Source organism: Mastigoproctus giganteus, chromosome 5 (assembly GCF_048544385.1).
Source record: "Mastigoproctus giganteus isolate SK-2022 chromosome 5, ASM4854438v1, whole genome shotgun sequence".
Classification (NCBI taxonomy): domain Eukaryota; kingdom Metazoa; phylum Arthropoda; class Arachnida; order Uropygi; family Thelyphonidae; genus Mastigoproctus; species Mastigoproctus giganteus.
Genome location: NC_143579.1, coordinates 203643752 through 203669365, shown reverse-complemented (window position 1 = coordinate 203669365; position 25614 = coordinate 203643752). Strand labels below are relative to the sequence as shown.

General features: G+C 36.5%; 1 protein-coding gene across 8 annotated transcripts in view; it reads left to right on the top strand.

The window, feature by feature from the left end:
* Nucleotides 1-25614, top strand: part of LOC150086018 (uncharacterized) — a 576308-nt gene that overhangs the window by 68661 nt on the left and 482033 nt on the right. For all 8 annotated transcript variants that reach the window (XR_016546983.1, XR_016546988.1, XR_016546987.1 and 5 more), the window contains exon 4: nucleotides 21577-21617. Coding sequence is in view for 1 of the 8 variants with exons in the window: in XM_090374334.1 (XP_090230460.1) it covers nucleotides 21591-21617 (27 nt within the window). In the remaining 7 variants the exon portion in view is untranslated. The remainder of the gene's footprint in view (nucleotides 1-21576; nucleotides 21618-25614) is intronic.

Sequence of the window (25614 nt, the reverse complement as noted above, 5' to 3'; positions counted from 1 at the left end):
TGATGGGGTTCTTCTGCTTGCTCAGATTACAAAACTAAGGGGCATAAATTCAAATTGAAGGAAAGACAGCTGTAGATTAGATGTGCGAAAATTTGCCTTTAGCCAGCAGGTGGTTAATTGGCGGAACAAACTTCCATCTGTCATAGTGCAAGTTGATAGCTTAAATAAATTCAAGGAGGAACTGGACAAACTTTTAGAGGGAGTGGTTGTGTGAATTTTTATTTATTTATTTTTTTTTTTGGCTGATGCTATATAAGCTCATACACTTGCTTTCTTGCATCACATTCCTCTATTACTGCAGTAAAATGTCGTTAATACAAACTCGGTTTATACAAAGTACTTGTTTATATGAAGCACATGCCATTCCCCTACGAAAGGATAAGCTTTTCTATCTAAATATATTTTTTTATTACAAAGTTCTTTTTCACCACGTGAAAAATAAATATTGTCATTTTGTATGTTTAATACAAATCTTGGCAGAGCGATCCAATTATTGCCCCTGGCCACCTGGCTCCCTACTTCCCGAAGGATGGTACTGACTTGTTAGAAATTAATTTTGTATAAACAAAAGCAGTTTATGGTAGCTACAACGTCAAGTGCAGTCTGAAAAACATCTTTCTGAATGATGAGTTGTTAAATTAATAAAAGAATAAAAAATTTTTCTAAATTGTTTACATGCACTCTCTCGCTCCATGGGAATAAGGTCAGTTGCAATTGTTACCCCAGTTCAAAGAGTCTTGCTATTGTATACAGCAATCTATTTTTTGTGCCATTTTATCTGAGCTGATGTCTTTTTCGGAACTTGTCTCTTTAAATTAATTTAAAATTTGTTTATATTGAATCTTATCTAGCAGTGTTATGGTGACAAAACATGGACGGACAGAATTAAGCCTGGAAATTAAACTAAAAATTATACAAGAGGCTGATAGGACGGATAGAAGCAAAATGGACATTGCAAAGGAATACAACATCCTTTACCTGCTTTATCTATAATATTGAAAAACCGAAAAAGACTTGAAGAAGTGTGTGTGAAACTGGAGCAGCAATGAAAAACAGGAAACGAACTTTGCGGTGGTACCACGAAACTTTGAATGGTACCATCAAATGTGTGCATCTAATTTGCCAATATCAGGTCTGATTTTGCAAGAAAAGGCAAATTATCTAGCTCAGCAACATGGGATTAGTGACTTCAAATGCGGCAATGGCTGGCTCCAAAGATTTAAAGACAGGAATAACTTGGTTTTCCAAAATGTTTGCAGTGAGTCTGGATTAGTTGACAAAGAAAAGGTTATAGACTGGTTGTGTTCTGTATGGTCCATCCTTGAAAAATATGAAGCAAAGGATATTTTTAATCTTGGCGAGACAGGTTTATTTTATAATTTGCTGCCAAACAAAACATTTGCTGTTCGAGGAGAGTCTTGTCATTCTGGAAAATTAAGTAAACAAAGACTCACTGTTCTGTTATGCTACAATTCAGAGGGCAGTACAAAACTACCCACTTGTGATTGGTAAGTTTTCCAAGCCAAGATGTTTTAAAGCAGTTAACCAACTTCCCTGTGATTATGAGGCCAGTAGAAGTGCTTGGCTTACGGTCACAATTTTTCAGTCTTGGTTATCAAAATTGGACAGAATGGTTTCAGAAAAAAAGGAACATTTTGATGATTTTAGACTGTTGTACAACACATTCTGCCGAGACAGTTAAGTTGACAAATATATGGCTACCCCCCCCCCCCCCCAATACCACTAGTTTAATGCAACCAATGGATCAAGGCATTTATAACCTTAAGAGAGAGCATATAGAGCCTGCCTGATAAGGTACTTGATCCGCAATATAGAAGGAGGGAACAATTTGCAGCCAAATTGGAAGGTCTTTGGTGCCATCCGTAATCTCGTTATTGCTTGGGAAAGTATTTATAATGATTTCGTTAAGTGTAATAATCAACTGATTCAGAAAGAGTGGCTTTGGAGAGAACATCATCGAAAAACATGGTTCAGCAGACGAATGTGATAACAACAGTGAGGAATGGAGGAATTTGAAGGAACATATGGATTTTTTGGTGAATTTGAAGAGTTTATGAAGGTGGATGATGAAGTTGCTACCACTGCAATGCCAACACCAGAAGAGCTGCTGTGTACCAAACAAAATGATGATGTTTTTGTTACCAGCGGCAGCGAAAGTGAAAAAGCGTGCACACTGCTATCTAAAAAAGATGCCCAAAATGCATTGAACATAATAGAGAATGTGTTGGCCTGCAGTAACGTTGATAAAGATACAACTATTGCATTTGATAACGTCTGGGCTGTAGTTAAAAGTGCATATAGGACAAAAACTGTGCAAACCACATTGGATTCTTTCTTTAAATTAGATTAATTTATTAAAAGGTTAATGGTTTGTATGTCTCCTTTTATATTAAGATTGTAATTCTTTTTATTGTGATACTAAAATATTGTATATATCAAAATAAATACTGTACAATATTTTCATTTCCGTTAATATTGCTTTTCTCTTAGTTTATCTTACAAATAAAATAAAATCTTTAAAAAATATGTTATTCCTATTACCGTATTGTTAGACAAGGCTTTTGTTTTTATTTTATTAATTTATTTTTGATATTATTATTATTTATTATTATTCTTAGATATACAGTATGTACCAAAAAAAAAAAAAAAAAAAAAAACCCTGTGAAATTTGACACTTTTGAGGGACTTCGTTATTACAAAATGTGAAAATTTAGGTTCTTTGAACTTTTTATTAACGAGATTTCACTTATTATTATAACATATTATATTATGTGATTATGTATTAAGAATTTTATTGAGAGTAATGGAACATATACTCTTAATGACAATAAAGTATTTAAGGGCAAAGGCCTCATGCTATGAGGTAGAATGACTAATATGTACGTTAGTGCAAATGCATCATTTTAACATAGCTATCTACCAAAGTAGTTAAATTAATTAATTAAATTGGCATTGTTTTGGTTATATCTCATTTGTGACTGCCTTCATAACAATTTGCCATGGTATTATACTACCTCGAATAAATAACATTTCACCAGTGGAGAAGACAATTGTTATTTATTCTTAGCAGATACCACCACCCAGATGGCACCGTTTCAAAGCTTGTTGGCTTCTCTTCGGTGGTACCCTTTAGCATTAGCAAAGGCACATGATGCAAGAAAGCAAGTTTATATAGCATCAGCCAAAAAAAAAAAAAAAAAAAAAACCACCCCTTATTTCACCCATCCGTTCGCTCCAAATGTTTGTCAAGTTCTGCCTTGAATCTATTTAAGCTATCAACTTCTACAACGACAGATGGAAGTTTGTTCCACCAATGAACCACCTGCTGGCTAAAGGCAAACTTCCGCACATCTATCCTACAACCGTTTTTCCTCAATTTGAATTTATGCCCTCTCAGGCGATTATTCTGAGCAAGAGGAAGAATCCCATCAGCATTGATCATGCTCAAACCATTCAAGGCTTTATACACCTCAATCAGATCACCTCGCAGGTACCTAGTCTCCAGACATTATAATTTGCAAAACTTAAGCCTTTCTTCGTAAGAGCAACCCTTTGTTCCATTCACTAATCTTGTTGCCCTTCTCTGTACTCATTCCAACAGCTCTACATCCTTCTTAAAATGAGGCCTATAGATCTGTATACAGTACTCAAGGTGTGGCCTGACCATTGCCTTATACAAGGGGATAATCACCTCCTTATCCCTGCTGGAAAAATTCCTGTATATCATTGACAAGACACCATGAGCTACTCTTGCAGACCGTCTGCACTGCTCAGAAAACTTCATATCTGCCTGCACAATTACCCTCAGGTCCTCTTCATTCTCTACCACTGTCAGTGTGGTACTACAGAGTTGATACGTTACTCTGGGATTACTGCTTCCCATATGTAGTACTTTACATTTGCCAATGTTAAACTTAATTTGTCACCTCTCAGCCCATTTGCTCAACTTTTCTAGATCCTGTTGCAGCAGTGTACTCTCATTAGTGTCATTAACAACCCTGCCGATCTTCTATCGTCTGCAAACTTGGACATTAAGCCTGATATACCATCATCAGTATCATTAATGAATACAGAAAACAACAATGGACCCAAAATTGAACCCTGGGGGACTCCCCTAATAACATTAGTCCACGAAGAGCAGTGTCCATTAATTACCACTCTCTGTCTTCTCCCACTCAACCATCCCTTTATCCATAGCAACAATTTGCCTCCAATCGGTCTTCTATGTGCAACAGTATCAAAGGCTTTTCTAAGATCCAAATATACAATATCAAAGTTATTCTTTGCATCCAGTTCCTTTGTGACTACATCATAGCCAATCAAATTAGTCAGACAAGACTTCCCCTTAACAAACCCATGCTGTGTCTGAGCTATAACTGAAGTCTTGTCTAGATGATCCTGCAGTGCTTCTTTAACCAGTGCCTCCATTAATTTCCCTGGAACAGAAGTTAAACTAACAGGTCTGTAATTACCCGTGTCACCCTTTGATCCTCCATTGTGGATTGGGATCACATTTGCACATCTCCAGTCCATGGGTACCTCCCCTGAGTCCAGGGAAGGTCTCATAATTGTGGCTAAAGGTTTGCTTACTTCCTTTGCCACCTCCTTTAATATAACTGGATAGATTCCATCTGCCCCAGGTGCCTTTCTTGTGTTTATCTTCAACAATTTCTCCTCCACTTTATTCTCAGTTATTACAAGATTATCTAGCTTACTGCCAGATTTGAATATACCTCTAGCATTCCCCACCCCGAATAACTCCTCATGTGTGAATGTCGATGCAGAATATTCATTCAGTTTGTTAGCTACCTGAGCAGGATCATCAACAGTTGAACCATCGATATTAAGTGGACCAATCTGATCCATCCCCCTCCTTCTAGAGTTTACATAAGTAAATAACTCTTTGCTGTTTTTCTTTGCATCCTTTGCCAAAGATTTCTCGTAATCTGCCCTCGCCTGCCTAACCTCCTTTGTAACTTGGTTACAGACCAGCTTATATCTATCATAGGCTTCTGTGTCACATGTTGGTTTTTATGTATCCCATGCATTTTACTTCTGTGTCACATGTTGGTTTTTATGTATCCCATGCATTTTACTTGTCTGGCACATGTCTAATTAGTTCATCTGACATCCATTTAGGCCTAAATCTTGAACAAAATTTCTTTGTTGGTATGAAAAGCCTAGTAGCATTCCAAGATTAATTCTTTGAATACTTCCCATTTTGAATTTGCTGTTGCTAACATCATCAGTTGGTACCACCGTATAGAATTTAAATACTGTCTCAGACTACCGTAGTCACCGTTACTAAAGCAAAAACCCTTCCCTTTACACTTGATGGTAGTTACCTCTTTGAGTACATCCCACTTCAGCACATTAGGCACCTCCGTAGCGAGGCGGGAAGGAGCAGCAGTGCATAGCACACGCTTCTTGATTAGACTGGGGTTCGAGCCCATCACCACCAAATACGGAGGATGCGAAATGGTCAGGGAATGACCACCACATACATTTATCAATGTTAAACTTCATTTGCCACCTCTCAGCCCATCTGCTCAACCTTTCCAGATCCTGTTGCAGCAGCATAGCCTCAGTAGTGTCCTTAACAACCCTGCAAACTTGGACATTAAGCTTGATATACCATCATCAATATTATTTATAAATACAGAAAACAGTAATGTACCCAATACTGAACCCTGAGGGACTCCACTAATAACATTAGTCCATGCTGAGCAGTGTCCATTGAAAAGACTCTGTCTTTTCCCCCTCAACCACCCCTTTATCCATTGCAGCAATTTGCATCCAATGCCACACTGCTCCAATTTGTGCAGTAGTCTTCCATGTGCAACAGTATCAAAAGCTTTTCTAAGATCCAATTATATAATATCAAAGTTATTCCCTGCATCCAGTTCTTTTGTGACTGCATCATAGTATCCAATCAAATTGGTCAGTCAAGACTTCCCATTAAAAAACCACGCTGTGTCCGAGCTATAACTGAAGTCTTGTCTAGATGATCCTGCAGTGCTTCTTTAACCAGTGCCTCCATTAATTTTCCTGAACAGAAGTTAAATTCACAGGTCTATAATTACTTGTGTCAGCCTTTGATCCTTCTTTGTGAATTGGGGTCACATTTGCACATCTCCAGGCTATGGGTACCTCCCCTGAGTCCAAGGAAGCTCTCATAATTATGGCTAAGGGTTTGCTTACATGTAATTATTAAAAATATGTAATGAAAATATTACAATAAATATTTTGTAAACATTTAATACTAACTTAAAACTGCTAAAACTACAGGAGCATATGTATGGTGCCTTTATCGCTGTAAAAGATATATTAGGGCTGTGAATATAAATATGTGAAGATGATGGGATATACATATATATCAGGAAATGTGAGGGGGAAAAGAAATGTGAGTAAAGAAGGAACTGTAGGAGAAAGGAGTACCAGACAGAATAAAAATGAAGGAGAAAGATGGGGAAAAAGGAAAGGAAATAGTCCCCAAATGTCCTGAGGCTAATGTAGCTTCCAGGTTATTCACAAATTACCAGGCAGAGGGAGGAAAAAATGGAAGGGGTAGGGAAAAGAAGACTGGGGTATTAGTATTGCTTTTTCTGTTCTTCACCTTCTTGAGTGTAGTATTATTCAGTTGGTATGTTAGCATTAGCATTAGTAGAGGCATATGATGCAAGAAAGCAAGTTCGAACCCGTGATCACCAAATATGGAGAATGCGGAAAGGTCAAGGAATGACTACTGCATATCCCCGGAGCAATATGGCCTTAGTTGCTAATGCTCCTAAAAACAAAAAAAAAAAAAAACAAATAACAATAGCAAGAAAGCAAGCTTATGCAGCATCAGCCAAAAAAAAAAAAAAAAAAACCCACTTCCACTTCACCCCTCTGTTCGTTCAAAATACCTGTCCAGCTGAGCCTTAAACTTATTTAGGCTATCAACCTCCACCACAAGGGATGGAAGTCTGTTCCACCAACCAACCACCCGCTGGCTAAAGGCAAATTTCCGCACGTCTATCCTACATCTGTCTTTCCTCAATTTGAATTTATGCCCTCTCAGGTGATTTTTCTGAGCTAGAGGAAGAATCCCATCAGCATTGAGCATGCTTAAACCATTCAAGGCTTTATACACCTCTATCAGATCACCTCACTGGTGCCTGGTCTCCAGACACTGTAATTTGCAAAACTTAAGCCTTTCTTCGTAAGAGCACCCCTTTGTTCCATTCACTAATCTTGTTGCCCTTCTCTGTACTCGTTCCAGCAGCTCTACATCCTTCTTGAAATGAGGCCTCCAGACCTGTATACAGTACTCTAGGTGTGGCCTGACCATTGCCTTATACAATGGAATAATCACCTCCTTATCCCTGCTGGAAAAATTCCTGTATATCATTGACAAGACACCATGAGCTTCGCTCGCAGCACGTCTGCACTGTTCAGAGAAATACATATCTGCCTGCACAACCACCCCCCAAGTCCCTTTCATTCTCTACCACTGTCAGTGTAGTACCACAGAGTTGATACGTTTCTCTGGGGTTGCTGTTTCCCATGTGTAGTACTTTACATTTGTCAATGTTAAACTTCATTTGCCACCTCTCAGCCCATCTGTTCAACCTTTCCAGATCCTGTTGCAGCAGCATAGCGTCAGTAGTGTCCTTGACAACCCTGCCAACCTTTGTATCATCTGCAAACTTGGACATTAAACTTGATATACCATCATCAATATCATTTATAAATACAGAAAACAATAATGGACCCAACACTGAGTCCTGAAGGACTCCACTAATAACATTAGTCAATGATGAGCAGTGTCCATTGATTACCACTCTCTGTCTTCTCCCCCTCAACCACCCCTTTAGGCGCCTCCTTAGCCAGGTGGGAAGGAGCACCAGTGCGCAGCACACGCTTCTTGATTAGACCGGGGTTCGAGCCCGTCACCACCAAATACGCAGGATGCGGAAAGGTCAAGGAATGACCACTGCATATCCCGGAGCAATATGGCCTTAGTTGCTAATGCTCCTAAAAAAAAAAAAAAACCAAACCAAACCACCCCTTTATCCATAGCAGCAATTTGCCTCCAATGTCACACTGCTCCAATTTGTGTAGCAGTCTTCCATGTGCAACAGTATCAAAAGCCTTTCTAAGATCCAAGTATATAATATCAAAGTTATTCCCTGCATCCAGTTCTTTTGTGACTGCATCATAGTATCCAATCAAGTTGGTCAGGCAAGACTTCCCCTTAACAAAACCATGCTGTGTCTGAGCTATAACTGAAGTCTTGTCTAAATGATCCTGCAGTGCTTCTTTAACCATTGCCTCCATCGATTTTCCGGGAACAGAAGTTAAGCTCACAGGTCTATAATTACTTGTGTCAGCCTTTGATCCTCCTTTGTGAATTGGGGTCACATTTGCACATTTCCAGTCTATGGGTACCTCTCCATGAGTCCAAGGAAGCTCTCATAATTATGGCTAAGGGTTTGCTTACTTCCTTTGCTGCCTCCTTTAATATAACTGGATAGATCCCATCCACCCCGGGTGCCTTTCTTGTGTTTATCTTCAACAGTTTCTCCTCCACTTTACTCCCAGTTATTTCAAGATTCTGTAGCTTACTGCGAGAGTTGAATACACCTCTGGCATTCCCCTTGCTGAATAACTCCTCATGTGTGAATGTCGATGCAAAATATTCATTTAGTTTGTTACCTACCTGAGCAGGATCATCAACAGTTGACCCATCGATATCAAGTGGACCAATCTGATTCATCCCCTTCCTTCTAGAGTTTACATAAGTAAAGAACTCTTTGCTGTTTTTCTTCGCATCCCTTGCCAAGGATCTCTCGTAATCTGCCTTCACCTGCCTAATCTCCTTTGTAACTTGGTTACAGATCAACTTGTATCTATCATAGGCTTCTGTGTCGTGTGATAATTTGTATGTATCCCATGCATTTTTCTTCTCTGCCATATGCCTCATTAGTTCATCTGACATCCATTTTGGCCTAAACCTTGAACAATATTTCTTAGTTGGTATGTAAAGCCTAGTAGCTTCCAAGATAAGTTCTTTGAATGCTTCCCATTTTGAATTTGCTGTTGGTAACATCATCAGTTGGTCCCACTGTATAGAATTTAAATACTGTCTCAGTCCTTCGTAGTCGCCTTTACGGAAGCAATAACCCTTCCCTTTACCCCTAATGGTAGTTACCTCTTTCAGTAAATCCCACTTCAGCACACTGCGATCACTGCAACCTAGTGGTTCATTTATCTGCAGATTCTTAATGCATGAAGAATCACTGCTGATAATCAAATCAAGAGTATTACTCCCTCTAGTTGCCTCCCGAACATGCTGATGTAGAAAACAATCATCCAATAAATCCACAAAAGCCCTGCTAGTGTGTGAGTAACCAGCCCCCAAATTCCAGTCAATATCTGGGAAATTAAAATCTCCCATTATAAGACTCTCTGATTTACTGATCCACTCTATTTCCCTGTACAGTTCCTTATTATACTCATCAGAGTCATTAGGCCTATAGCACACTCCTACTCTCAATTTTGATCTCCCAATGCTTATGTCACACCAAACTGACTCAACAGTGCACTGTCCGGCGATGTCGACTGGCTTCACTGCCTTGGTTTTTATGTGGTTCTTAACTAATAGCATAACCCCTCCCCCCTTCCTATCCTGTCTATCCTTTCTGTAGACGTTGTACTCCCCAAATTGCAGTTCTGCATCCCTTATATCTGTGTGACACCACGTCTCTGATATCCCAACAATATCTGCCTTTGATGTTTTGAGCAATACCTCAAATTCATCAAATTTATTTACTAAATTCCTAGCATTGGTGTACACGCAAGTATACCTGCACCTGTTTCTATTCTTAGCTACCCTAACACAACCCATGTGTTTACTTGTACCGCAATGGCTCCCAGCAGTCTCTGAAATACCATGCATTTTGTTTTTCAGGCTTCTGCTCATTCTAATAGAAGCAGTGCAAGAATCTCTTTCACCTCTGCCAGTGGCTACTGTCAAGCTATTGGTCTTTGTCTCCCCCCAAGCTAGCAGTTTTCCGACTCACCTAACACTGCCTCGATAGCATCAGCAAATATTCTTGCACCCTTTCTATTTAAGTGTATCGCATCCCTGTAGAAGCAATCTCTCCTGTTAACAAGTACAGTCCAGGCTGAAAAAAATACTACCCCTTGAGCCTTGCACAATCTTTCCAGGGCCGAATTGATCGACAAGGCTCTCATCATATACTCCCTCCTATCGTGTCTGGGCAGAATTGCAGACACTTTCAAATTCAACCCTAATTCTCGGCTTTTGTTCAACAGTGACCTGTTCTTGTTAAGTAATTCTGCCGGTCTCCTACTCTTAATATTATTAGTGCCAACGTGTACAACTATATCACCTTTTGTGCCCTTAAAAGATGATATTCGCTCTACAACGTCATCAACCTTTGCCCCTGGCAGACATACCCTGGTCCTGTTCCACCTATCTTTTTTACAAAGCATGTTCCCCGTTTCCCTGACAATAGAGTCACCAACAACTACTAGTTCCTTCGGGACCAGCGCATTCTGCTTGTCTCTGTGTCACGCGATGCCCAAGTGCAAGCTCTGGCGTTGATGTGGGCAGCTGAGAGCTTGATGGGCCCCTCAATTTAGTTTCTTCGAGGGCATCCACCCTGTCCTTCAAGCTCTCATATAGGCCCACAAGAACGCCGAGTTGTTGCCTGATATCGATACACTCCTTGCATCGCACGCACACACAAAGACATCCCCCTTGGCAGTATCATGTCCCTTACCCGATTGCTCTGCAAACATCAAGCAAACAGTGCATTTTATAAGGCTGTGAGTCAGAGGACAACTGCTCCCCCTCAGTTCTGCTCTGAGCCACAGCACTTCCATTAGCTTGAGCCTTTTGCTTTGCTGCTCTGGTCTGAGTCATGATTCTATTAATTTATTATAATTAATTATGTTATGTTATTAATTATGTTAAATATAATTAATTATATTACATTTGTAATCTAAGTCGTTATATGTATTTATTTAAACGTACAATTTAACTGCTAACGAAGTTCAACTAACGCTATCTAGTACGGTATATAACTATCGTATCACAAAGGCGGGAAAATTACGAACGGTAGCGGAGTTGAAACACGTGGAAACCCTTACCGATACTTTTATGCAATTACAAGGCCGAGTAAAGAATAAATACACCAAATTAATCAGAAAATCACAAAATAATGTTATACTACTAAATTTAAATCAAAAGTTTTAGAAAAACAATAATTTCAAATAAATAAATAAGAAAAATCCACTTAGCGGCTTTGAACACGACCGTCTCTAGTAGCCTCGTCAGCAGACTATTATGGAATTACTGCTACCCATACACAGTACCTTGCATTTATATATTTAAACTTAAATTGCCATTTGTCCAAGATTTCTAAGTCTTATTGCAGTAGTATGCAATGATTCTTCTTATTAACTACCTGCTAACCTTGTGTCATCTGTAAACTTAGACATTAAGTTTGATATGCTTTTGGCAGTATTATTAATAAATACTGAAAAGAGTAAGAGACCCAGCATGAATTCTGAGGGACTCTGTTAATAATACTAGTCCAAGAACAGTAGACCCATTAATTGTATAACATTCTTTTACATAGAACAAGATCTCCCCTTAAGAAGTCCATGCTGCAATTGCTGTAAAACTGCATACTCATAAAGATGATTCTGCATTACTTCTTAAGCTACTAACTCCATTATTTTCTAGAACACAATTAGTGCCTACAGATTTTTGCAGTTATTCACTTTGACATTTGACCCCCTCCCCTTTTAGGCAAGACATTTGCATATCTTGTCTGTAGGGACCTCCCTCGAATGCTCTCATAATTTTTGCCGCTTCTTTTAACATAATTTGGCTGTTTCTCACAGCTTTAGTTGCCTTATTACTTTCAACTTTAACAATTTCTCTACCACTTTCTACTCAGTTTTCCAAAAAAGTTATTTAGCTTTTGGTTATAACTTGATAAAATTTTTTAGGGATGGTAGACTTCCATCCCTAAAAACTTCTTCACACATGAAGTAGATACAAAATATTTACTGACTTTGTTAGCAGCCTGAATAGGGTCATCAATAGTTATGTGATTCATATCTAGTTGGAAACGTTTCTTCCCTTAACTTTTACTGCTAACATAAGAAAAGTTGCTTTTTGTTTGTTTTTCTCTAGTTATTATGCACTTACTGGAGAGGGAAAAAAAAAAAAAAAAGAATAATTATTAACAAAATATGATCATGCTGTTGCATATCTAGGTGGTAGATGACTCTCATCAACTTGGGCAATACTTTGCTCATTGGAGGCCTGAAGTGGTGGAACCCATGTTTAGTCTCCAGAGCTAAGTTCCGGTTAACTCTCCCATTTCTTCCATCATGCAGCATAATTGATGTCTTTTGAGATTATTATGATGACCACCATGGCTAGATCCAAACTTCCTTACATTTTGAGGGTACAGCTCTAAAACGGTGTTCACAGGCCGGCCGCTAGTTAGTACACAGGACCAAACCTATTAGTAACTCTCTAGGAGGTTTCCGGATCAGCTAGTGTATAATGTTGCTACTTCTACTCTGCCAGATAGTGACTGGAGGGAATCTGAGTAGTGTGTCGAGGCCACGTTATGTCAAGTATCTGGGTATATTCTCACCATGTGTATGCCATATCCAAAAATTTCGTTACTTCATTCTTTTTCTTACCATTGGATATAACATGAATTGTGAAACTAATAGAGGAAACTTATCTGCGAAAAGATCCAAACCTCCAAAACATTTCCTAGTTCTTTTCACAAATATACGTGGTCTCAGTTCTAATCTCAGTGATGTCCATTTCCACTTAGTCTGCCAACAGAAAAAGTGGAGCATTTTTTCTGACAGAATCTCAGTTATCGATTGATTCAACCACTGCTCATCTCAGTTGCCCAAATTATTCACTGTATGATTCCTTTTGCCTCAAAGGTGGCACTTGTGCATATTACCAAGTCCCTGTCAGAGACTTGGTAATTTGGAATCTCCTCTTTTTGATCTTCTCTGACCTAAAATCTCTACCTCATTCTGTCAAATTCATCTGTTATCTCTATCTTTCTCCCAACTCCACTATTCACTTGGAACTCTTTGCAACTTGACTTTCTCCATTCCAACTTTCTTAACAGTGAGGTAATTTTCCTTGGTGATTTTAATGTTCACAACTCCAGCTGGCTTTCGTTTTCTAGTCACACCGACCCAGCTGGTTGAGATGCTGAGTTTTTTGCAATTACTAATGACCTTGCACAGATTTTTCATTTACCTGCCGGAATACCAGATGATCCTAACCATACAGCCAACACGCTTGATCTTTTTCTCACAAACGAAGCGAGTGGTCCTTTAGGCACCTCAGATCACAATTTGGTGATTCTCTTCTCCAATGGAGCCTTTATCTCATGGCTATTTCCAACCTCTTATTGTTTGGCATCAGAAGGATGCAAAATAGGATGACCTGCGAGATTTCTTTTCCTTGGTCGGATTACCATTTCAAAACTTCTGATATCAACGTTTGCTCAGATCGTGTCAGCGAAATTATTCTTGTAGGAATGGAATCCTTTATTCCACACTCCACTCTAAAATCTCGTCCTTTATTTAAACCTCTGCTTTCCAATAAATGTGCTAAGGCTGTTCAAGAGAAGAATGTTGCATATCATAATTGGCTTGTTTCCAATTCTTCAGTTTCATTTTCTGCCTACACCAGAACACCCAACAATTGTAAAGTAGTTATTAATCAGTCCAAACTAGATGTTGGACAGGCTAAGAGTAGAAAACTTGCTTCTTGTCTTAATGGTAGCTTAGCATTCTGGTCCCTTGCCATAGCTATTGGCCACAACTTTTGCCCATCTCTGCTCCCACCTCTGTCAAAACGAGATGGTTCTATTATCACTTCAGCCAAGAAGCTGACATGCTAGCATCCCATTTTTCTTCCAACTCATGTATTAATTATCTTGGTAAAACACCTCCCACCATTCCCAGCAAACTCCATTCAATGCGTCTTGTTTTCTTCCGTCCAAAGGATGTCAGAAGGATTTTGACGAATCTTGATGCTCAAAACCTGCACTCCTGAACTTACTCCTGTTCTTTGCCGTGCCTTTTTTTCATTTTATTATTCAAAAGGTGTTTTTCTTTCTGCTTGGAAATTTGCTCATATCTAGCTATTTCCTAAAAAGGGTGTAAAATCCCTCCCATCCAATTATTGTCCATAGCAATTACTTCTACTCTTTCTAAAGTAATGGAGAAATCAATTAACCACCCAACTCTTAAACTATCTAGAAACCTTCCGTCTGATCAATGATCGCCAGTATGGATTCCGTCAGGTTTGATCCACTGGTGATATTCTGGCTTATGTTACCCATTTATGGACAAATTCAATGGAAAAGTTCAGTGAAACACAAGCAGGAGAAGAAAGTCTTCTCCTAGGATTTCTTCTTCCTTCCATTCTCCCCTCAATAATTAGCCGTGGAATTGTGTATTTGTTGTTCCTTATCAGGTGTCCAAGATATGCCATTTTTCTTTTCTTTATGTCCTTCAGCAATTTCTGGATTTTTCCAATTCTCTAATGGACACCCTCATTGGTCACTCTTGCTGCCCATGGTATCTTTAGCATTCTTCTGTATGTCCACATATCAAATGTTACTAGTTTTTTCGAGATGTTAGTTTTCAGTTGCCACATCTCGGCACCATACAACAAAACTGTTGTATGGTGCGTAACATCTCAAATCTCAATATCACAGTAGATCATCGAAAATCCGAATGAGCCAGTACGCTGGTGCCATAAAATAATTGCAGTTGGCACCAGTTATTTTAATCATGTTTGCGAATTGAATTTTGATTCTATTAAACGGCTGTTGTAATAAGTGAAAATCAGAGGAATATTATCCTCAGCTATAAAAATGAAGATATAAAGCACAAATTTCTACTTTTCTTTTACCTTACAATTTTCTGGTAAGGTAAAAGATGTTCTTAAAAATTAAATGATACGTGAAAACTGGAAGAATGTTATCCACAGGTGCAAAGTAGAAATAAATGTATGCCTACGTATGTGACTTAATTAATATCATACAATACTAAACATAACACTTTGTAATCTGATATTTCTGTTCACTGACTTTTTTTTTTTTTTTTTTTTGTTGTAAAATTTAAAACAGTAAAAAAAAAAAAAAAAAAAAGATAAGCATCAATCAATAACACATGGAATGCAGAAATTGCAACTAACACGATATGCGCAAATGAGATAAGGAGTAAAATGTTTATGATGTTTAGATATAAGAATGAAGAGTTTCTGAACATTTACAGTTTTATTTTTACCTGAAGTTATGATCTTCTTTGTCTTTTAAAAGGAGGGAAGCAGAAATTTTTAACAATTAAATTGAAGATTCAGATTTTAAACAGACTTTCAAAGGGAGAAAGCGGGTCTTTATTAGCACGATTTTACGAGGTTGAAAGTCAACCATAACAGAAATTAAAAACAACGAGAAAAAAATTTTAAAGTTCACATTGAAACTTGATTCAGATGATGGTGCAAAAAATGATACTGTTTATAAATTGCACGTTCTGTGGTCAATTTTCTGTTTGCTGGATGAAAAACCAGAGTTTTGGAGGGGAAAAACCATGCTACCCTCACCTGAGACTGACTAACTGAGCCATGTTGTGAAAAAGGCTCATAAAAATTCCTCCTATCATTGACTGAACTCGAACTCATGTCTTTTACACCCAGGGTGGGTGGGGAGGATGGTAATTTTACCATCTGTGCTACCAACTTTGTACAAGCAACAAAATGAATAGTCCAACTCAACTACTCATGCTGAAAACAGCGAGAGATCTGGCAGCAAAGAAACGAAGTTTGAAAATAGTGAAGCAAAAAATAAGTAATTATTTTCGTTAAAGGCCTATACATATGTGTTATTTTGACTGAAAGTTCCATTTGTTTTGTTACTTATAAATAAAAATACGTAAGTACAACTTAGTGTTTTTTTTCTTAAACTTACTAAACCTTTTTTTTTTAGTCTCCAAAACTGTATTTTTGATAAGTTCGAAAATCTGAACAAATCAGAAGTCCGAACTATCCCCAGTCCCAATTAGTTCAGATTATCGACACTGTACTGTATTAGCAAGAAACGTTTTTTTTAATAGTCATTTGCATCATCACTGGGACAGTTCATTGTTTCTTTTGAGAAGCATTTTCTGCATTCCAGTTGCTGTTAATTCAGGTTTCATCAGTTTAAATAGTAGGTCTCCCCATTTTGTATCCATCGTGTTTCTCCTAAATATCTTTTTCTTTTAAGTGTAATGTCATTTCTTTTTATTAAAACTTTTCTTCTGTTTTGACATTTCTTCCAACAAAATTCCTCTTTGTGAAGAATTTTGTATCTTAAAGTTTCTTTTTGCCAGTCAGTTACAATTTATTTTCTGTTTTAATACTAGGATTAATTTAGGTGCAGTTGGAATTTTTTATCATAAATATAAAAATCCTGGGTTGTTTGCCTAATGACACCATGATCAAATTTGTCCAGAGAACAATTTATGTGAATTTAAGTTCCTTAGTCATTCTGAAAATCCTATTGCTATGTTTGCACATTTTGTTGCTTGCTTGATTGGTATATTCAGTTTATTATTTAATGCTTCCTTATAAAAATGTTCAGTAACATTAAATACAATGTTTTTATTTTGGCTATGAACAGATTTTCTTCGTTCCTCTTCAACAGAGATGCTAGTTCATCCACTTATATATTTTTGTAATGCTGATCACTTGTGTATACATATAAGACCACGAGTTTCAATTTATGACGCAACTATGATGCGACTACTCCTATTAAAATTATAATTATTCCTGCCATGTTGGCAGAGGAGGGGGGACTATTGTGAATAAGCTATATTCACTATTCTCTCCCAGGGGAACAAAACAATTTTTTTAACATATCTCAGTGGATGGTTCATGGCAACAACCTAAACTACTATAGAGATCAAGAATGACCATGCTTTGCCCCCCCCCCCCCCCCCATTGATGTATTAGTTAAGAGGATAGGCCTGCGTTAAACAACTTCAATGTATTGTGAGCCCACTTGCATGGGCCAATATAAGAATTACATGATCATATCATGTTCCCTCATACTGTAACAGTATTTATTATTCATACACTGATGGTCAGGACATGGTCACATTATTAATTAGAAATAAAAGATAGGAGAAAATGGAGTCAGTATGTTCCTCCAGAAAGGTGACTTTCCATAGCAGACTTTAAACTAGTGGGGAGTTTTTTTTAACTTTGAAACATAAGAATGCTGATTTTTTGCTTTTATCATGCTCCATTGAACTGATTGTGTGGTGTGGCTTACACTCCTTTCTACCCAAGGAATTGCCAGGATTTTGTGCAGTTACAATATTAATACTGTGTAAATTTCTAATAGCAAACTACAAACGGTGTATCCTTCTTTAAAAACTTCTATACTGTTCATTCAAAAAAATGGAGTGATTTATAGTATATCATGTAGAGACTGCAGTGCCAGCTATATCTACTATTCATTCAAAAAAATTGGGTGATTTATAGTATATCATGTAGAGACTGCAGTGCCAGATATATCAATGAGGCCAACCATTGTCTGGAGGACTGCTTAAAAAACTGTATTACTTCTATTGAGAACGCTGATTTTGCCCAATCAGTGATAGCCTTTTAGCATTTGAAATAGTGAATACTGATTTTTCACTTCTACCATACTCCCAAGTGCTTCATCAATTTTCTGTTCTGTTTCCACTTTTGTTGTATATCCAGAGGCATCATAGGTGGGGGGAAAAAACCCAACTCTTGTCCTATTTTGAAATGATGTAATATTATAACTGCTTGGCAAGTTCCTACAAATAGTTGTAGTGCTGCATTTAGTACTTAAGAAAAAACTTGTGAAGTTCCAATTCATTTAAAAAGGAACTAAACTGTACCTTATCATTTACCAAATTATTGTTGTTATTTATCAGATTTCTGAGAGAAACACTTTGTTCAACAAATACAGTAGTATAAAGACTAAAATGCACCATCGGGCATCTCTCATATTGTGGAGTTATACTTCATAACTGTTTTGCCATCGTTACATCACTTGGGTACCTACACACCCACCGAAAAAGCACCAAATAGCCCTGAAACGGTGCCATCTGGGTGGTGGTATCCACTGAGAATAAGTAACAGCAGTCTTCTCCTTTGAGTGACATATTACTTATTTGAAGTAGTGCAATGTCATGGCAACTCATCATGAAGGTATTCACAATATCAGATATAACTTAAACGATGCCACTTTTCCAAATAAATTGCTAATTCAGAATTGGCTGTGTACTAATGTGATGCAGTTGCACTAACTTGTACGTAGTAGTATGAAGATTAAAGTTTTATGTGTATATGTATTAACAACATTACTTAAATTTACTTCACTAAAGCTAAAAGAATTATTTAAATATATAAATATTTTAAATCATTTTAATTATTAAAAACATTTTTTGTTTTCATTTTTAATTTAAAAAAATTCCTGTTTTTTTATTTGTTTTCCTTTTTAATGGCTGTAATAACCGAAATTTTTTCTAACTTATATGTTTTTGGTACTATTGCTGAAATATTTTGACAACATTCCATTTTTTATATATTTAGTTGTGCTTCCTATTTTGTAATACATCAGCTTGTATCTGACTGGTTATGTTTGTGAAAATGACTATATTTAGATATAATTGAAGAAAGCTATCATCATGAATTCTCAAGCATTTGTTGTTCTTTCTGATTCAGTTCTTAGGCATTGCCCATAGAGTTGCTTGAAACTGTGTCTCAACTGCATGGTAATATTTCATTAAGTAGTCGCTGAATTTCCAAACTTTTCATCATCTGGTTTTTTTGACATCAGATCTTTTATGAAATACAGTAATACCCCGAAGTTACGCGATAGGTGGGTCCGACGAAAATCGCGTAAGTCGGGGTACAACTTTGCATATAAATACATATAAATTTTGCTTAATTGGGACCAAGGACTAACAAAAACACTAGTTTAGAAGAAAAATATTAATAAAATTGCAGTTCTTTATACATATTAATACAAAATATGTATTAAAAAAACAAATGACTTAGTAAAAAAGTTATTTCGATGTCGATGGCTTCATAAAATCTAACAAATTCGTCTGACGACACAGCGCGTTCTTTTTTTCACGCAGAATTTCTTCGTAGCAAGTTAATAATTTTTTTATTTCTTGCTTTGTAGCTATAACGCGTTCTTCGTTGGAGTCTATGTTTTCTAAAATTTTTAAGCCCTTTACAATTGAGCCCTTTTCAATTTTCAACCTGTCAAGTTTGCAATTGTCATGTGCTTTTCGCCGTTGCTTCATTTAGGCCTTTAGCACGTGCAATATCACATGGTCTTTCATTTCGCTCAAAGCGTTTCACAATTTCATATTTTTGCTCTATCGACAGAGGTGGACTGGCCATAAGCCTTACCGGGGAAACCCCGGTGGGCCAGTGTGATTTTGGCCATAAACCATAGTATGAGGCCACTATAAATTTTCCCGGGTAAGAATTTTTGACCCAGTCCGCCTCTGTTTATCGATAATTGCTTTTCTTTTTCTCTCTGAATCTGCAGTGTCTTCACCAGGACGCTTCCTTTTCACACCTTTTAATTAAGTATTTTACTCATTTTTAGGGAATAAAGCACAATTACAAAACGAGGAGGCACGCTTGATACGCATAAACAAAGCTGCGCGCATGTAGCAACTGAATAAACAACACCATAAAGGCAGAGATACACTATTAACACCTCAATTAGGGGTTACTACCATAAAACAATAAAAATCCAGTTGCGTTTCTGCTAGTGAAATCTGTTATAAACTGGTAGTAAACTCGATCTAATTGCATTTGCGATTATACCGATAGCTGGAATTGTGTTGGTTTTTACGTTATTATGGTGAAATGTGTTTCCCCTTCACTGATATAAAAAACATAAAAGCAGCAAAGTTGAATTTTGTTCATCTTTCGCTCTCATTCTCCGCCGTCGCACTGTATATCGATAACATATGAAAAACGACCTTGAAGATAGTGGGCGGCAGCGTTACCAAACGAAAAAAACCAAGAACCGCGTAACTCCGAGTTCGCGTAAGTTGGGGTATTACTGTAGTCTACTCTTCCTTTAGTAAGTAAAGGTAGTCTAAAAATTCAGTGAAACCATTATTCAATTTTGGAATTCTTTTATTTTTCTTCATCATGTCATTAGGAGGAATCAGCAGCCTATAATACCACAGTCAGACCAAATACTGTGCAGCTCTGGATCACAGTTTCCAAGTTGGTATCAACTATATGCACCTGAAAAAGGCAGTTTTGTAAGTTAAAAGAGTTTTATTGGGTGAAAGGTAAAACACTACTGGGATATAATGCCCATTGTCGGTAGTATGAATAATAAATTATGTAGCAAAACGCTTAGGGAAAAATGAAAATGTGTCATCAATTAACATCTCTCTTCATTCATACTATATTTTGTTCATTGCCATTCACTTTAAACATTTTCTCAACTCTCCAGGATATAATTGTCAAAGCAGTAAGTGCCATGTGGACATCAGAAATACAATTTGACCGCAGTGGTAAGGGTTCCTTCACATCCCACAAAAATTTTTGTCTTGGGCATTGAGACCAAAGTATGAGATGGAACAGCTTGTCTCTTTTGTTCTCGGTTTTAATGATTGTTTAGAAATTTGCCTTTGTTTCCTTTCATTTAATATTGCTGGATATAATTTTTCTGTTCAGATTTATTATCAGGCTCATGGTTGCAAAAATCTGATTTCAAAATAACTGTAGCACTTTATCATCATACAGTTTTTCTCTACATTTTCTAACAATATACTGCTATTTACACACCTGAATTTTGTGTTCTTTACAAAAGAATATTTGTTTGTATTCTTTATAAAAGTTAAGTTCCTAAAACACTATTAGTTTTTTTCAGTCTTTGACTGAGCTGCACGTTGGCATTCATGCTCTGATCATGGGTGACTGTGGTTGTTAAAAGCTGATAGGGAAAGAGTACAATTTATGGTTTGTCTTGGGATGTTCTATGTGTAAGCTGTACAGTGAGATTAAAAAAAAAAAATTTTCCCCAAAATTTTTCCAAATTATAATCAGAAAAGAAACTTGGTTCTGAGATAATTCCTTTGTAAAGATGTGAATTAATTCCAGTTTAAAGTTTGCCAAAAAAGAACTAGTTCACATGAGATAGTTAGTCCTTTTGTGTCTACCATGATTCGCGTATGAATCAAGGCAGATCTCATTTTTCTTGAATACAGAGGGTCTTTCCTCAGTTATAGGATCTCATTTATAGTTTTCTTGTCAGCACATTCTTCCGTGATTTGTTTTAAAATTGCCACTCTCCTACTCTTATAACTTTATATAGCTTAATTATTTTGTTTTAATTTAACATAGTACTAAAATAAATGTATGCATAATGCAATACATGATATTACTTATATGCATTTTTATTTAAATTCTAGTCAAATAAGAAAACATGAAGGGGCCAGCAGTGAAAACAGTTGTAAGTATTTCATTTTGTCATAAAATAGTTTATATATTAGTGTTGGGGAAACAATGTAAGGAAGTAAAGCTTATATAGCGTTAACCTTAAAACAAAATCATTATTTCTTTTATCTGTTTCATCTTAGTATTCATTCACTCTGTCTTTAACTGTACATAAGCTTTCCATTTCCACTAAGGCTATGGGAATTTATTTCAGTAGTCAAATATTGTTTGAAACAATTATCCTTTCTTAATTTAAATTAGTATTCCTTATCCCTTGCATTCGTCGGATGACTGTTAAAGAGAAAAGATGCCTTCCTGTGTGTATCTGAGCTATCATGTCATTTCTATGCATCAGGTATTTCTATGCAACCATAGAAATACCTGATGCATTAATGTATACATGCTACATTCCATGATTTAGCTAAAGGAACCCCCTAAATATCTGTATATTGAAAAAAAGTACACATTTAGGAGGTTCCTTTAGCTAAATTTTTAATTATTGACTGTTGTTTTCATGAATGCATTGATGAACACAAAACTTTGTATGAGGGGTGGCCAATAAGTATTTACCCTCATCTAGAAATATTTGAGTCAAGGATTTCAAACTTAGATGTAAATTTCATTCTTCTCTATGCAGCTACTTTCTAGAGAGTAACTACTTTCAATTTCCAAATGTCAAAAAAGACTTGAAATGACAGAAATTTGACAGTGGACAATGCTGTGGTGGATGCAGTGAGCAACTGTTTTGACTCGGTTATGAAAGCTAGCAGATTTTGCCAGAAAGTGTGTTAACTTAGGTGGGGGGGGGACTATGTTGAAAAATAAATGGATTTCATAACTTTCCAGCAGATTTCATAACCTTTCTATACGAGGCCAGAAACTTTCAGCCTCACCTCATACTTGAGTCCTTTATAGGGTCTTCTGCCCTGTGTTAGGAACTGGTTCCAAATCTTTCTTGATTTGGCCTGATGACAGGATTCAATATGGAAACCAGAAGCATCGGCAAGTAATTATATTGTGTGGGAGTTTACTTACTTAATGTAATATTGTTAACATAATTTACTTGATAGTAACAATTCATGTAATTAGTGTTATTCATATTTAATTCATTATGAACAACCATATTGCATCCTTCTCTCAACACTTTGTTAGTTTTCGAGAATGTATTCCATGTGTTTATAGCAAGTCTGGGCATACTTGAATTTTTTAAGATGTGTAGATTTAGCTTAGTATAAAATGTTGTTCCTTCTTGTGTTCATTACCCAGGAATGCCTAATGCTTACTCAAAATTGAACAGTGTCAACTGTGTTGAACAGCCTTGTGCAAAGATGATGTTGCCAGGTGTATGAACACCTCTTGTCATTTTGTTTGAGATATCGATTATTGGAGTTTCTAGAAACTTTATTGGAAGGACATCACTTAATATTGTAAATTGTTTTGAATTTTCTTTATACTTTAGTGATTTAACTAGTTTTCAAGCTGTAAGATCTCTCGACAGTTCTCTGCTTTGCCATTGTTACAAATCTTACAAGTGTCCTTTATAATTTGAAAAGAGACATCTTATAATGAGTTTAAAACATCAGGTATTTCTTGGCCACCAAGACTCAAAAAAGCAAGGCAATCTCCATCAAATGTGAGATCATGTTTATTGTATTTTTTGACTCATTTTTTTTACCATTCATTATTCATTTGACTTGCATTGCCAAACAGTGAACCACAAATACTTCAAAACAATTCTAACACTAAAGTGCAGTGCTGTTCGGAGAAAATGGCTGTAAAAATGGGCTGAGGGAATTGGTGCTTGCTTTGTGACAATGCCTCTGCACATTTTTCACTTATCATTCAAGAATTTATTGGGAAGCACTTTATCACTTTGTTCCCCTGTCTGCCATGCCTGTGGGATTTAGCTTCCTGTGATTTTTTTTTTTTTTCTTTTTTTTTTCTGTTTGCCAAAGTTAAAATCCCTGTCCCTCCCTCCCTCCCCAAAAATCACAGATTTGTCATTGAATTGAATTTCAGAATGCAATGCAGCAATTATTAGAAATTCCAATAGAAGGAATGTTTCCAGAAGTTGCAGGAGTGTTGGAATTAGTGTTAATAGTGTCAAGGAGACTACATTAAAAGAGATCTATCTGAATAGTTGATAGACTTCATCATTCTCAATTATTGGTTCAGTCCCAGAAATCTTTTGTCACATCTTTTATCAAACCTTTATATATATACATTTTTAAGGTTTTGTCAATGCAGTATCCACAGAAATTTACATCTCTATATATGTACAGATGCTCTTGAAACTTTATAGAAACACGCTGCTATATATCAATTGTTTTTACAGATTTGAAATTCAGTTGAAATTCAAGAATGAGTTGAAATTTAAGAATTTCTCTGGAATTTCAGATCCAGGATTTGATGACACAATCAAATAATGTATATATTGATATAGCTGATATTACTGTGAAGGAAATATGGAGTAATGATGAATTATTTAAAAAAATTTTTTTTTTAAATATTTTTTATATATATATATATATATATAAGTACCATGTTTCTATATTTTTATTTTAACTATATAGCCTAATATTAGTGCGTGACCTTGGCCTAAAAAGGAAACCAAATATCTACCATAACTAGTGAAGTCATACTTAATCTAAAATTAACATAATAACAAATCAAGAGTATCATGATGCCGTTACTGCATAAAGCTTACACTGAACTTCTGGCTAGTGCCTCTCAGTATATGCGATCAGTAACAACATGAGCCATCTGTTTCTGCGAGTTACATGCCAGTCACACCTTATTAATATATACCAAATATAGTATATAAAATAGCTGAAAAGTCAATTTTGAATTATTTAAATTTAAAATTTTTTAAGCTAAGTTAAGATATGATTTAAGACAAGTTCAAGTTACAGATAGCATAATATGCTGAACTTGCCAAATGTGACTTACACAATAAAATTTTTTTAAGAATGGCTGCCTGGCAAAATATAACTGCTAGCCCTACAGATAGCTTTACTCTTACCATATTTACATGAGTGTTTCTGTTACTGTAGCTAAATGGGCGAGAAAAAGCAAAGGGTATAAGCCATAGAAATAGGTGAAAGGAACAGGCAAAAGCAAAGGTGGTAGTGCCTCAATTTTCCTCGAATTATTCTAATAGATTTCGAGGTGGAAGAAATTAGAGTTAGAAAGTGAATAGGTAAAGACAGCAAACTACTTTAATTTTTTACCGGGGGACGTAAATCCCTGTCCATTAGATAGGGTTCCTGGTAATTCATTGTGTGAAGAATTTTGTGCTGTTACAACTAAGATTAAGCGACTTAGATATATAAGTGAACGCCATAGTAATAGCTAGCATTAAGTATCGCAAGACAATCTTTTAGAAAAAATGCAAAAAAGGCAAAGATTTTACCGATACGTTGGAGCTAACAATAATACAAAACGGCAAAGATTTTTACCGATACGTTGGAGCTACCAAAAACTTGGACTGACTCAGACTGAGAAACGAAGCTCCCACTATACACTCATATGATTATGGAGATAGCATCCACCAATTAGAAGCGATATGAATAAAGGTGATCTCTGGTGAGAGAGAGAGAGAGAGAGAGAGAGAGAGAGAGAGAGAGAGAGAGAGAGAGAGAGAGAGAGAGAGAGAGAGAGAATTGTTCCTTCTCATAGAATAAACATGTGTACAACTTTTCCAGAGTGTAAGACATGGATCAATTGTTCCATGAGAAGTACCTAGTATATACTTATATACATAAGTTCTACCTAAGACATCACTTCAGTGTGACCCTAAATTCCTAACAATACCTTGCAGTTATATATTAACATGCCATAATTTTATTGCTTATAAGTCACTTATAAGTCTATCAAGTGGAAATCTGCTGTACACCAATGGAAACAGTGAAAGGAGTGAAGGTGGAATTGGGTTTCTGGTCCATAAAGATTTTAAAAACAACATTTTGGAATTCAAAAGTACATCACCAAGAGTGTCAAGACTAATACTAAAG